This window comes from Homalodisca vitripennis, unplaced genomic scaffold (genome assembly GCF_021130785.1).
Source record: "Homalodisca vitripennis isolate AUS2020 unplaced genomic scaffold, UT_GWSS_2.1 ScUCBcl_579;HRSCAF=2902, whole genome shotgun sequence".
NCBI lineage: Eukaryota > Metazoa > Arthropoda > Insecta > Hemiptera > Cicadellidae > Homalodisca > Homalodisca vitripennis.
The window spans coordinates 115881-130477 of NW_025776711.1; the positions used below are offsets into that span (position 1 = coordinate 115881).

The following is a 14597-nucleotide window of genomic DNA, read 5'->3' on the forward strand; positions in this document are numbered from 1 at the left end:
TCAATCTATTCTATTAACCATTGACTCAAGAAATTAGAGTGCTTTGTTTTTTATTTTGATTCTTTTTTAATGTATTGTCAGTAATGTATTTTCTTAAAAACAATTTTATTAACTTTGATATTAAAATTTAATTGAACTATTGATTTTGGGTTTTGTTTTAATTAAACGCCTAAACACACTCATGTTAGTTACAATATTAACACAAAATGCTCCTAGTTAAATAAGTTTGATAAAGAGCCTGAATTTGTTACAAACACGGCCAGGTCCAAAAGTTGGTTACAAACCCGGCCACGTCCATTTTTATTTTCTAAATATCTAATAAGCCACTTGTTTGTTGTAATACATCATGTATAATTTTAATTTCGGTCATAGATCTCAACTCATACAAAAAAAACCAGCTTTAATAGTATGTTGAATCATTATGAAACAGTTTTTGCTCTCTCCTGAAAATTTTTGTAAAATGGACCTGGCCGTGTTTGTAAATAGACTACTCAATTAACGATAATTCAAATTTGGTGAATGAGGAGGTGCCCACTTCAAAAGAAACCAACAGCATGACATCAAATAAATGTAAGTAGCATTGTATGTTACATATAATACACAGAGCGTTAAAAAACTCCTGTACTTTGTGATATGAATAATTAATTGTCTGTATTATACTTATTGTTTAGTATTAGGCTAATATATCTATTTGTCTTTACCCTGGCTTTAATATAATCAACGAACAGCAAAACCTATACATAGAGACTTGAAATTCAGTAAATAGACTGTTCCTTGGTCCTAAGATATGCACAGTTTTGCGATATTCCATCAGAGCTCCAGAACGAGTTTTTTCTTTTGAATACCTGAGGCCAAAGGCATGGGGTAAGTAAACTTATTTGTACAATGTAGGAAGTAAACACTTTATTAAAATGAAATTAATCTTTTAAGGACAATAAATTTTAAGATGAGTTTTATTATAACAGCATATTGTATCTTGTAGGTAAGACGAATCCATGGTAAAAAAGGCCTGAAAACGACGGTGTTCAACCACTGAAATTGCTGACCAAGTGACAGATTTCCATTCACTGAAACTTAAGCTACTTCGAGAGGAGCATGCAGCTAGAATGATGTTGATTGAAAGAGAATTTGCTGAAACTGAACACGTACTCCGTATGGATATACTGCAGAAAATTAGTAATAGTATTACAAACCACACATCTTCAAATGGACCAATACCAATACACTATGAGAATGTGGTTGAAAACACTAGCGGTGATGTTTATTTAAATAATTTAGCATCTATGGAAAATTTATTACTTTGTAAAGATAATTTGTTACCTTTGTAAAATCTCATACAGCTGAACATTTTTTAATTACACAACAACAATGCTGTAAAAGTTTTGTTTTTGTGTGTGTCCTTTCATAATATGAATTAATAAACTAAATAAACACATTTCAATTACTTTATTGTTATTAAGTCATCCACTTTCCAAAATTGTATGATCACATTTTTTAGTTACAATTCTAAATACAGGACTATAAATAAAGTTACTGAGCAAAATAGTTCAAATGAATGCTCTTCTAACTTGATTTCCGCCTTCTTCAACAACTTCTACCTCATACAGTTCATTTTCCACATCAACCTCATCCGCTTGAAAAACGTCACCTACTTCAATACCAAAGTTGTGCAGCACACTTGCAGCTACTATTATGTTTCCACACTTGAGGAGAGCAAACATTCAAAAGGTGATTTCTCACAAAAAATTAAAAAGTGAGTTTTTGGCTGATTGTTACTCTCTAAGTTGAATCTCACGAGATTCAATAATTAGTTTCAGTCAAAAATGCTTTCTCCTAATAAAAATAAATGTAGAAAACTGACATCTCAATCAAAAAGTGTTTCCTCCAAAGCCTATGTTCATTCAATTAGTGGTTTCTCCAGTGGACCAATCACAGCTGCTCACTTGTGTCACATGACCAGTTGTCATCTGTTATTATTTCCAGCAGATATTTGAGGTTATAGTGAATGTTTAAAGTCATGTTAGACTGTTTTCATAAGTTTTAAGATTAAGTTAATGTTGTTTTATTACAATTTTGAAAATAATGTAAGATTGCTGACGGTAGGGTTGAGGCCTTGTGGACACACTCTGTGCCCACAATGTGCCCATAGGCTCTTACGTTGTCCAATCTGTCGGGTGATCATCCACGGGAGAATGCCATTATTTTTATCTTAAATTAGTTTTATTTAAAATAAACAAGTTTTTTGCTATATAAGTAGTTGGTTTTTCAAAGTTCCCGCCACTTTTTTTTTGTTCCCGCCATTCTTTTTGTTCCCGCCAATTTTTTTCGAGGTTAGGAGTGTGAGGGAATTTTTCCAGCATGTTTCCCGTCCTCGGGGGATTTTCCCGCTCGGTCTCGCCAAAACGCGACATGGGCGCCGCCATCTTGGATCATGTGACCTGCTCTCGACCAATAAGAACGCGGGGATATCCTCCAGGGTAGTCTACTAGTAAGAGATATTATTTCTAACTTGAGGGCATGTGAAAGTCACTATGGAAGAAAAAAGTCCAAAATTAAAATGCATTTAACTAGTTTGTTTGAGGCTAACATCTGCTACATGTCTATTGATTATCTAAGGACCATCTATACTAATAAATAAAAAAATCAAGGTTAAATCATGTGTTTGAGTTTCTATAGGTTTTTTTCTGTTTCCTGTAAAATTGCATCAGAGTGAGAAATCACCTTTTGAATGTTTGCTCCTCACTTAACAGGATTGAATCTCATTCCCTTCTCAAGAATTTGAAATCATTTCTTTAAGACTCCAAAAGTTCGTTCTACAATATTACGGGTTAAAATATGTGCACGGTTGTACCTGCTTTCTCCTTGGGTTGTAAGCAGCAATACTGGAGTCATCAGCTTGAGTGACAACGCATATCCACTATCACCAACAAGTAAACCATCATATAGCCTATACCAGCTTCAAATCTTGCAGCAACAACACTATTGTCCCAAATCCTAGCATCATGGGTCGAACCTGGCCATCGACTTACAACATTCATTATTTTCATATCAGCATCACATATTTGAGCATTAATAGAAAAAAACCTTTCCTATTTCGAAAAATTTCATTATTATCACCTGGTGGGCACAGTATTTTTATATGAGTGCAATCGATTGCTCCTATGGCATTTGGGAAACCACCTAATATATAAAAGGCTCGCTTTTTTCACTACATTGCTCTTCAGTGCTGGGCAAGTCACCAGCAACTAACTGGTAAGAACCTGTACGAAATATCCTTAAACCACAAAGAAGCTGAAGTTGTGGTGACAATGTGGTTCCTGTCTGTATCATGTTCAAGGTAAGGCCCTATCAAATAGAGAAGAGATATGAAAGAATCTTTAGAAAAACCAAATCGTTCTCGAAATTTAATGTTAGAGTAAATGTCAAAGGGATCTCTATCACGAACAACACGCTCAATTGGCGCATCTAATAAATAGTCTATATAATCAACATAATCCATGTTTAAAAGAAATCAAATTTCACTGAAAATAAAAATGTTTACACAACTTACACCTACAATGATGTAGGAGTATATTTTATCATAGATATCTCCTTAACTTACTAGTTTAGTTTAATACTATACACTGGTGCACACCACAATTAAACTTTCTCTGTAGAGTAACATTAAATACTACACGAGTAAAATAGTTTATAATTTACAGAACTAAATAAGTATAAACAGCAATTAAAGTCACAGTTTCTCTACTCTTTTAGTTATGTTCTACGGGAGTTTGGCTTTCTCCTATTTGGTGCTCGTCACCATTTGAGTGTGAAGGAATTTTCCCCACATATAAGGGTTTTTTTCCCGCACGTTCCCGCCATACCGCGACATGGGCACCGCCATCTTGGATCACGTGACCTGCTCTCGACCAATCAGAGCGCTGGGTTATCCTCCAGGTTACTCTACTAATAACTATTCATTATTAGTAGGTTAAGTTAGAATACGATTATGTCTAATCTCGGCCCAACCGTTGATCACACGGGATAAATGTAACTTATAATGAAATACATAGATGAATATTATTTATTTTATTGCATGGGTTAATTTTGTTTTAGGAGACTCAGTGGCAACATGGTTTCCTCAAAGATGGAGAACACCATCTTGAAGAAAATTCAAGAATATCACCACGCAAAAACCATTTCCTAACTTTGTTTTGTTTTCTGTATAATAATAGTTGCTATGTAGAATATTAAATATGATATATATGTGGATATATACATTTCCAGCAAAAATATATGAAATTTTTTAACCTCTTTTGCCAACGCTCAGCCAATTAATAAAATATAAACTTATTTTAAAGCTCAAATACATTTTGTATTATTTGGGTAACAGAATTTCTCCATCTTCTAGATATTTGTAGATTCATTTTGTAAGCGTGCATTACCGTTTCTCGCCGCCTCAAGAAGTATATTATACAAAAAACCACAAGACAGTGCAGTTGAGGGAGAACCTTGAGAGTGACCTTGGAGCGGCCAACGAGAACTGAGCGACGTTACCAAATGTGTTCCCCGCTGTAACCACAAGCCGCGCGAGTCCAGCGTTCTTAAAATACTTAACCGCTACGCTCGAAAGAAATGTTAGAGCTGTCTTAAATTAATTAACTACGTATTACAAAATGTAATTTTACGGTCATTTAAAAAAGTACAACTCTGTAGCTTATTTCCATGTTGAGTTAAATGGATTGAAATAAATTATTGTATTATATTACTCATATACGTAGAGCGTAGGATTAAAATATAAATATAATAAGTTAATAAGAATTAATTCCGAAATATAAATTAAAAAGAAAACATAAAAATACCGCAAAAACGTTAATTTCCCGTATTTAACAGTTAGATAATGCCATTATCACTTATATATAATAAGGCATTACATGTTTGCATAGTATAATCATGTTATGTTAAATGGATTTTCAATTTGGTAAGAAAGTTACAAATACATCTGAAATATATGTTCTTTTCCATAAATATACTTATTCAGTACATAACGGTGGGAATTGTTACCGCAACGGTTTTGTTACGCACTTCGGTTCTCATTAATTTATAACCAATTGAAAGCATTTTTCCTACCTGGCTATTAGTAGTCTTGAATCTGTGTTATGTAATTCTTTTCACACGTGGGTGATTTAAATATTTAAACTGGCCATAGTTGAAAAATCTTAGGGCTAACAGGCACTACAGCGGCCGCGGCCACGGCCACGACAGCGGCCAGCCGCTCGCGGCCAGTTTAACATTAAGAACAATTGGTGAAGTGAATAAAGTTGGAGTACATGCTCTGTAGCAGATGCTCAGGTAGTGAGGAGCAACTCCTTCTAACACGAGTAAGTGCTCTGATTCAATGTGAATAAAAAGTCAATATTGGGCCAGAGGACTTGCTCAGGCAAATGGAGCAAGTGCTCACAGTTCCCTTTCCGTATCTTGTGCTAGGCAGACGTGTTGCAACTTGTCCAGGTATCGAGCAGATAACACTAATATTCAGCGTCCACATTCGCATTGTTGTTTTAGTTGTCTTACGAGTTACAACAAAACAAGTGATGGCTTGTGATAAAGGGAATAACCCACAACTTGAAAACCAGGCTTCATTTATTTCGATTATAAAGGAATATCCAGCTATTTTGGAAAAGAGTAATATACCAAGTATCAAAAACAAAAGAAACAGAGCCATTGAAGAGATTCAAAATCGAATCGATAATGAATTGGGATTGCATCTCGACTCAAGCCAAATTTGGAAAAAATTCAATAATATGAAGAGGAGAGTGAAGTCAAAGGCAGATACTAACAAGACTGGCAACATGAAGGTTATCTTAAAACCATGGGAAGAGGAGTTACTTAATTTTATTGAAGGTGACATCGACAACCCGGCTATTGTACGTTTAAAAGGTAAGTTCAGTTAAAACTGCTAAAAAAATAATTTTGCCTTTTATAACAGTTATTTGATCTTGTTGACATGATAAATAAACTCTCATTTTTTCTTCATATTGTACTGGTAAACTTTGTGTTAATGTTTTTTAGAACTACGCTTGTAATAAAGAACTTTACGTTATCAGGTGCTGTTACTGCGGGGACTGAAGAGACTCAGAATGAAAACAGTGTTTCTTTTGACTCTTCGGTGGATTCCACCAACTTTGAAACTAGCTTGGACAAAACAACTGAGAATCAACAAGAAAAAAACGCTGAACAACGTAATGTAACAGGACGAAACGTTAAACAGGCAAAGAAGAAACTTAAATTAATTGAAACTGAGGAAACTAAAGATTTGACCTTGCCTGAGCTACAACATTTGGTGTTACTTAAGCAGCTTGAGTACTTCAAAAAAGCAGAAAAATTGATTGATATACAATTGAAACGAGAACAATCTAAGGAAATCGATCAGCCACAATCAAAAGCACCATCTGAGCGAAACGGAATTTCAACAGAGGAACTACAAACTATGATTGGAACTTCTTATTCAACAACTTACTGTGATGGATTGGAGTGAATCTGTGATACTGTGAATCTCCAATTAGGAGTGCATTGAATTCCATAATTCTGTAAATATCTGAATTTCTCCAAATTCGTGCATCATGCACTGAACCTGGCCAAGAAGCATCTACGCTTGTGAACTCTTCAGCAAAATTACAAGTTGCCTGCACATTTATACTTGGAAACCCCTTTCTATTTATATATTCATCGCTATGATCAGAAGGCTTGCGTATAGGTATTTGAGTGCAGTCAACAGCTCCAATGGCTGAAGGAAATCTGTATTTTTCTTGCCAATTGGCTTTTTGTTGTTCCATTTCTTCTCTTGTAGAAGGAAATTTTATCCATACGTTTTTCTTCAGTAATATAGCTGCCATTACATCTGAAATGGTTTTTGAGACTGTAGTTCTGTCGATACCAACATCTTCGGCAACACCACTCGGAGACCCAGGATCACCAACATATCGAAGAAAAGTACCCATTCTGTCCAAATTGGACAACGCACCACCACGCCTTTCAAAGTTTTCCCCAAGAAAATGATCACTAATCCACTCAAAATTCATTTTATTAAAACGATAAAGAGCTCGATAGTCTTGCTGTAGAGATTCCCGACGCACTCTGTAAAGTTTTACAACACGAAAAGGTAAAAACTCTGCCATCACAAGATTGAACGTCTTTACTTGAGCAAGTTGTATCTACTAATGAGTAGATCGGTAATTTCTGGAGTACCTGCTCACATTTTGGAGCAAGTGCCTAGTTTTATTCACCTAAAAAGGTGAGTAGATACTCCAAGTCAATTGTTTAGTCGTCAACATGAGAAAGTGCTCCGAGCCTCCACTGAGCAAGTTCTTTTTATTCACATGAAACCGGAGTACGTACTCATATTTTGGAGGAAAGAGCATTTGCTCAGCTTTATTCACTTCACCCATTGTAACAACACGCACCAAGCGGTTGCGGCCACGACGCGGCCACCTGGCCGCCGCGACCAGAATTTTCTGTCTTGGCCGCCGCGGCCACATGTTTTTACGCGGCCAATGAAAACACGCAGTTAGATGAGACAACGCGCACTGTCAAGCGACCAGTGCGCGGCCAGATACAGTCGAGGTGAGTCTTGTTTGAGGTTAAGTTTTAGATTTGAAATGGCTGAGGTTGAATTTGATACCGAAAGGTTCATTTTAGCTATTAAAGAAAGGCCATCTTTGTGGAATAAGTTATTAGACGAGTATAGTGACAAAAACATAAAGAAGAAGATGTGGGAGGAAGTTACTCTTTTGTTTGGGGGCAGTGGGTGCTCCAACACAACTGAAAAAAAAAATAAACTATGTAAGTAAATTTTTAATTTATTACACATTACTAAAACAACTTAACATTGTGCCTATTCAAATGTAATAATATTAGTTAATTTCCACTGCTCTTGAGTGACATAGAAGTAGTTTTGCGATGAGACTGTCCTTCTCACAGATAGTTCTTTTGCCACGGCACTGCTCCTTCATTGACAAAATATTCAGCTAGGATGTTTCTTGTGTTTGAGTTGTACTGACGATTGCGATGTGTACTTTCAGAGTCATCGTTGTCAGTTGGGAATTTGTACAATGTGTCCACAAACTGTAAACCATCCCTACTTCGTACATAATTGTGCAAAATACAACACGCTTTAACAATGTCTATAGCCAAATCAACATCCACATTCAAAGGCCTGTGAAATATGCGCCATTTATTGGCTAGTATGCCAAACGTACACTCAACATATCGTCTGGCTCGACAGTGGCGATAATTAAATGTCCTTTTAGTGTCATTGAGCTGTTTTCCAATGAAAGGGCACAACACTCTGTGTGACAATGAGAAGGCGTCGTCGGCAAGAAACACAAAAGGGATGGGTGTAGACGACGAACTTGAAATCGCTCTGTCCTCTGGGAGATCAATGGTATCAGCAAGTATTCTTTGGTGTAATGCAGATTGTTGGAATATTGTAGAGTCTCCACACTTTCCATAAGAGCCAACATCTATAAAAACAAATTTATAGTCAGCATCTGTCACTGCCATAAGGACGATGGAAAAGTAATGTTTGTAGTTGAAATACAATGATGCACTATTTGGGGGTTTCACAATCCTTATATGCTTTCCATCAACCGCGCCTAAACAATTTGGAAAGTTTGCTCGGTTTTCAAATTCTGAAGCAATTCTCAACCAGTCATCTTTGTAAGGTTCGGGTAGGCATTCATTTTTGAGAACATTCCATAACGCTGAGCAAACTCTTGCAACAATCTCTTTTGTGGTAGTAGCTCCAAGTCGATAGGAATGGTGCAAGTCCACAAATGAATTTCCAGTGGCGAGATACCTTGAAAAAAATACATATACAGTTATTTTATGTAAAAATCAATGCTACAAAATGTGGCAATAAAAAATATTGAACACCTACGTGTTGATCTCTGCTTGGTAATTTTTAATTTCAAATTTCGCAATGGATTAAATTGAAAGCACCAGCTGCTTTGGCCCCCACATCTAAATGGTTAATTTACAAAATTGGAAAAATCGAAGTGTTTTTTTATAATTTAAAAATTTATTTTTAAGCAATTTTCTAAGAAAAATATTTTTTGCTGATTTTGTAAAACGCGTTTTTTAAAGAGGTGTTAAACACATTTTTTTCATTATTCAGTGAACTTCGATTAATCGAGCTTCTTTCGACCGAGACTTCTGTTGCACCGAGAGCCGCCAACAGTTGGCCTTGAGTAGCGACAGAGTATAGAGGGGAGGGGAGCTCCCTTAACGTTGGGCTGCTACTTTCAATTTTGAACCGTATAGTTTAAAAGTTTTATTGTTTCAATTTTGAAAATTCTTTCAACTAATGTGATTTATTTTATTGTATGTGAATTTAAAACATCAAACCACTTTATCAATTCTAGTACCCAGTAAATTCTTAATTCCAGAAATTTAAATGTTTATTACATTTACTACTCCGTCTATTAGTTTCAACTATAATGTTTCTATTAACCGAGATTCTCATTATCCGAGATTACTACAAGCCTGTAATCCCCGGTTAATCGAGGATCTACTGCACTTGTGTTATTTACTTATTACCCTTCTTATAAGATTGAAAAGAAACAACCAAATTGTTTTATTACAGGTATGACCCTTCAGAAGAAGTGGAAGAACATCAAAGATTCATACGCCAGAGAGAAGCGGAGGCTGAGTGGAGTAGAAAGTGGTTCGGCTGCTGAGAGGAAAACACCTTACGTAATTTATAATACACTTACATTTTTAAACACCAACAATCCCAATATCTTGAACAATATCTTGAAAAAAAAATCAAGATAGCTGTTGTGTTGTAGTGGTTTTCGTAGTGCTGTTGAATTGATACCGTATTTAATCTTCTGTCTACTTATAAGCTTTATCAATACAATAATTTGAACAACTTTGGTCCGTGAGTTGTTGTATGTGATAGATGTTAATTGTAACTAATCACTCATTGGAAGAACTCGCACATTAATACTGCCCTAGTCCTACGAAAACCAGGATTGTTTGCTGTCTGCTTCTTGTAACAGTAACAGCAGTCCGTTCCTTCATTCCGCAATCCACATCACATCTCTGTCAAGTCACTAACAGCATCTAAAGAGAGCACCAGAAACACGCCGGCTGAAATCCACAGCCTTCTAGATATGATATACAACACTATATAAAATTCAGTGCTGTTGGACTGATTATCTTATACATTTATTTGTGGTGGATTGTACAGCTGCGGATTTGGGGAACTGATAATGATGGCTTCTACGATACCTGCTTGTGTTATATGTATGAAAAAAGTACTTGATCAGGAGAAGGCCATTGGTTGCGATGGACCTTGTGACCGATGGTTTCATATTGATTGTATTAAAATGTCAGCGGCGGAATATGCAAAGTTTGCAGGCAATAAGAAATTGTCATGGAACTGCAGTCGGGTTGATTGTTTAAAAGATGTCGGAAACCCCATTAATCATTTGATTGTTCAGATTTCTGACCTTGCTGGGAAAATGGATCATCTTATTTCGAAGGTTGATTTCTTGAAATCTGAGGATATAGCCCCCATAAAGGAGGACATTAAAGCTTTAAACTCTAAGATTTGCTCTTTGGAACCTCGACTTCTGAATACGGAATCAAAAATAACCACTCTTGAACAGGACTTTAAAAGTTTGAAAGATACTGTTGTTGGCTCTGATACAGAAGCTATTATTGGCGAACTAAATGATAGGTCATAGCGTGCCGCAAATGTCATAATTTATAATCTAGGGGAGTCCACTAGTTCTACCGTAAAAAATAGGCAAGACCACGACCTCAACCACGTGTCTAACTTAAACACTGCTCTGAAAATAAATTTGCCCCTTGAACGTGTAAGGACTATTAGACTGGGTAAGCTAATTCGTGGTAAGAATATGCCTCTTAAAGTGATATTCCAGTCGTCAAATGATGCCAGAGTATTCACTTCTAAATTTTCTCAGGAGTTGGTTTCATCAGCAAATGGTGATTATGCAAGTGTCTCGATTGGTAGAGATCGCACTCCTAAAGAACGTCAGTATTTGCAGGAAGTTAGAAAGGAACTTGAAGAACGTAAGAAGAAAGGTGAAACTTCCTTGACCATCAAATACACCCATGGAATCCCTGCTATCGTTAAAGGCATATCAAAAAACGAATAAACTTTAAAGACCAGACCGATCTGCATGTTTACTTTCAGAATGTCAATGGTCTTAGAAGTAAGTTAAATATTTTGAAGCTCGCCGTTGCTGAAAGTAATTATGATATTATTATCCTCGTAGAGACAAACCTTGTACCCGATATAGATGATGCTGAACTTGGCCTTACACATTATCAGATATATCGTTGCGATCGTTCAGATGAAACCTCAAACAAGATGAGCGGTGGCGGTGTTATTGTGGGTATTCATGACAGATTGGTCTCCCAAGAGATAGTGCATCGTGCTTGCCCTGTTGAGTGTGTTTTTGCATCGGTTAGATTTACTGGTTTTTCTATGTTTCTAAGTGCTGTTTATCTTCCACCCAGCATGCCAGCCAGCCAGTATGTGGACTTCTGTGTTGCCTGTGAGGAGGCATTACTTTCTGCAGGCACAAAGGGGCCTATTCTTATAGTTGGAGATTTCAATTTGCCTAACAGGGACTGGACATGTTCCATGGATGCTGAGCGGGATTCTTCCTTTCGGTCTGTATTGGGTTTTGTTAACCTCTTTCACTTGCAACAGTTTAATGGGGTTAAGAATGACCGGGAAGTTGTGCTGGATCTTGTATTCTCCTCATTGAAGAATGTATCGGTTGAGCTGGCTTTGGATCCGTTGATGCCTGTCGAGTCCCATCATCCTCCTTTGGACATTGAAGTTGTGTGCAATGGCAATATGAAAACAAGAAATACAGTTAATAAGTATGATTTCAAAAGACAACATGGAAGCGGTCTTTCAAGACTTGCAGCTCTGGCAGTACCCTATTTTGGATGATTGTGAAGATATTGAGTATTCCTTTACACACTTTTGTACTAGCCTGAGTTCCCTAATTAAATCTCAGACTCCAATGAAAGGTTTAGGGAAATCTTCCTTTCCCTGTTGGTTCTCCCCGGAATTGAGGAGACTGGTTCTGTTGAAGAGGAAGCTTCATAGTCAGTATAAGGCTACTTCTGATATGAATATTTACACGGAATTTAGTCGCGTGAGAGGGCAGTGTAAGGAACTTTCGTCACTCTGCTATCAGCTGTATATTGAGCGGGTGGAAGGAGCTATGAAGACCAATGTTAAGGCTTTCTGGGCTCACATAAATCATACTAAGGACTCTGCTAGGTTTAATGCTTGGATGTGTTTCAATGGTAAGACTGCTGAAGGATCTCAGGACATCTGTGAACTCTTTGCCGATCACTTTTCTTCAGTGTTCAGGCCATCCACTAGGAGACCTTCCTATGGGGACTGCTTGACTATCGGTTCTTTCACTGAGTTCTCTGCCTCTTGTGACGAAGTTGAAAAGATCCTCTCTTCTCTAGATGTTAATAAGGGGCCGGGGCCTGATGACATACCACCCTCGATATTGAAGTACTGCAGTTGCATTCTTGCTCCCCACTTGACTTTATACTTCAACCGATTTTTGCACTTGGGTATCTTTCCTCAATGTCTGAAGACAAGCTTTATTACACCCATTTTCAAGAGTGGAGCTGTCTCCGATATAAAAAATTTCAGACCAATTTCTATACAATCAACATTGGCAAAGGTGTTTGAATCTCTGGTTCTTTGCTAGACTATCTTTTTTCTTTAAGAGTCACATATCTAGGGCCCAGCATGGCTTCTGTAGTGGTAGATCAGCTTTAACAAATCTGGTAATTTATCAGGATGATATTATATCAGCCTTTGCAAGAGGTCATCAAGTTGACAGTATATATATCGACTTCGCTAAGGCTTTTGACAGGATGAGCCATGTACATCTCTTGGCTAAGCTTAGCAATATGGGTGTCGCTGGACCCATGCTGCGGTGGTTTGAAAGCTATGTTAGTGGTCGTCACCAGAAGGTCAGATATAATGGGGCAACCTCTCGGGCCTTCCCTGTGCTTTCTGAAGTCCCTCAGGGCTCTCTGTTGGGCCCTGTATTGTTTACCATATTTATAAACGATTTGACTTATGTTATCAAACACTCAAAAATATTACTTTTTGCAGATGATGCTAAAATATATAATGAAGTAGCCTCAGAACTTGATTGCAGATTGCTCCAGGATGATTTGAATAACGTACTATTGTGGTGTTCTGAGAATAAAATGGAATTGAATGTATCTAAATGTGCAGTACTATCCTTCTCTCGAAGAACTGACACTCTGATCTTCAATTTTTCTCTTGGTGAAGAGCCACTTACAAGATCTTCTGTGGTCAAGGACCTTGGAGTTACAATGACATCTACATTGAGTCCCGACATTCATTTAGACTGTATTAGTAGGAAGGCAAGTTCGGCCCTTGGATTTATTATCAGAGTGTCCAAGGATGGTTTTTCTCCTGGAGCGTTAAGGACACTTTATATTCATCTAGTTCGCCCCATCCTGGAGTACTGTTCTCCTGTCTGGTCACCATATCAACTAGGCCACATTGATCTTCTTGAGGGTGTTCAGAGAAAATTTCTTCGGGTCATTGGTGTACAACTTGGATTTCGTTATGCGGATGTTCCTTTGGATGACCTAAGCCACCATCTTGGACTTCAATCCTTGGATTTCAGACGTAAAGTCCTTGATCTAATGCTCCTAAAGGGGATCATCTCAGCCACTGTGGACTCAACTGATCTGCTTGGGAGAATCGACATTCGTGCCCACCAGTCTCTTAGAACCAGACAACTTTTTGAAAGAAGATTCTGTCCAACCCAATATTCTTTCTTCAGTACCATACCACGTCTCCACCGTCTGGGGAACAGCCTTCCTGTTGACTTTGATTTTTTCGCTATGTCTGATGATGCTTTTAGGAGAAAACTCAGGAAACTCAGTGCTTTGTGAGCTGGCATGTCCTGCTGCAGTAACTTATGCATGTTGTATTTATTTATGTAGTAATTGTTGGTTTGTTGAATTTTTTTGTACATATTTTAGCTCATCTAAATTTTGTATATCATGTAATTATTATCTGATTGCATGTATCTGTTTACTTTTCTGTCCTCACTATAAATGAATTAAGTTTTTTGTTGAAGCTGATATGCATTTGGTGTATGTTGTAGCTTTTGTGTGTTAATTATTCGTTGTAATTACATACTTTTACCTCTTGTTATGATCATTGTCAATATTTGTTACAAGCCATGTATATTTATCTATTGCTATGGCTTTTGCTAGTCATTATTATAAATTATATTGGTTCATTTTTTGCTATTTATGTGTAAGATTATATATATAAAGTCCAGTTGCATGTTTGGCTTGACCCATAGCTTGTAAGTAGTAGTTTGGTTTGAGTGATGTTGCATGTTTGGCTTGACCCTTTGTAACTGAGTTTGGATTTAGCCGTCTTTGTAGAATTATATTTGTAATATTGTTGTATATTGGTCCTCGACCGTTGGAAGTTGAAACAGAATATGTTAAGTTCGCATACATATATATATTTATCTTTTGAATTTGTT

General features: G+C 36.9%; 1 protein-coding gene across 1 annotated transcript; it reads right to left on the minus strand.

Moving 5' to 3' along the window:
* Window positions 1–2878: 2878 nt before the first annotated feature.
* LOC124370859 (putative nuclease HARBI1) lies at window positions 2879–7761 on the minus strand. The gene is made up of 3 exons (XM_046829163.1): window positions 6500–7761; window positions 3251–3345; window positions 2879–3089 (listed from the first exon to the last, which is right to left on the minus strand). The coding sequence occupies exons 1-3, from the start codon at window positions 7155–7157 to the stop codon at window positions 2892–2894; spliced, it is 951 nt and encodes a 316-aa protein (XP_046685119.1). The 5' UTR covers window positions 7158–7761; the 3' UTR covers window positions 2879–2891.
* Window positions 7762–14597: the final 6836 nt, after the last annotated feature.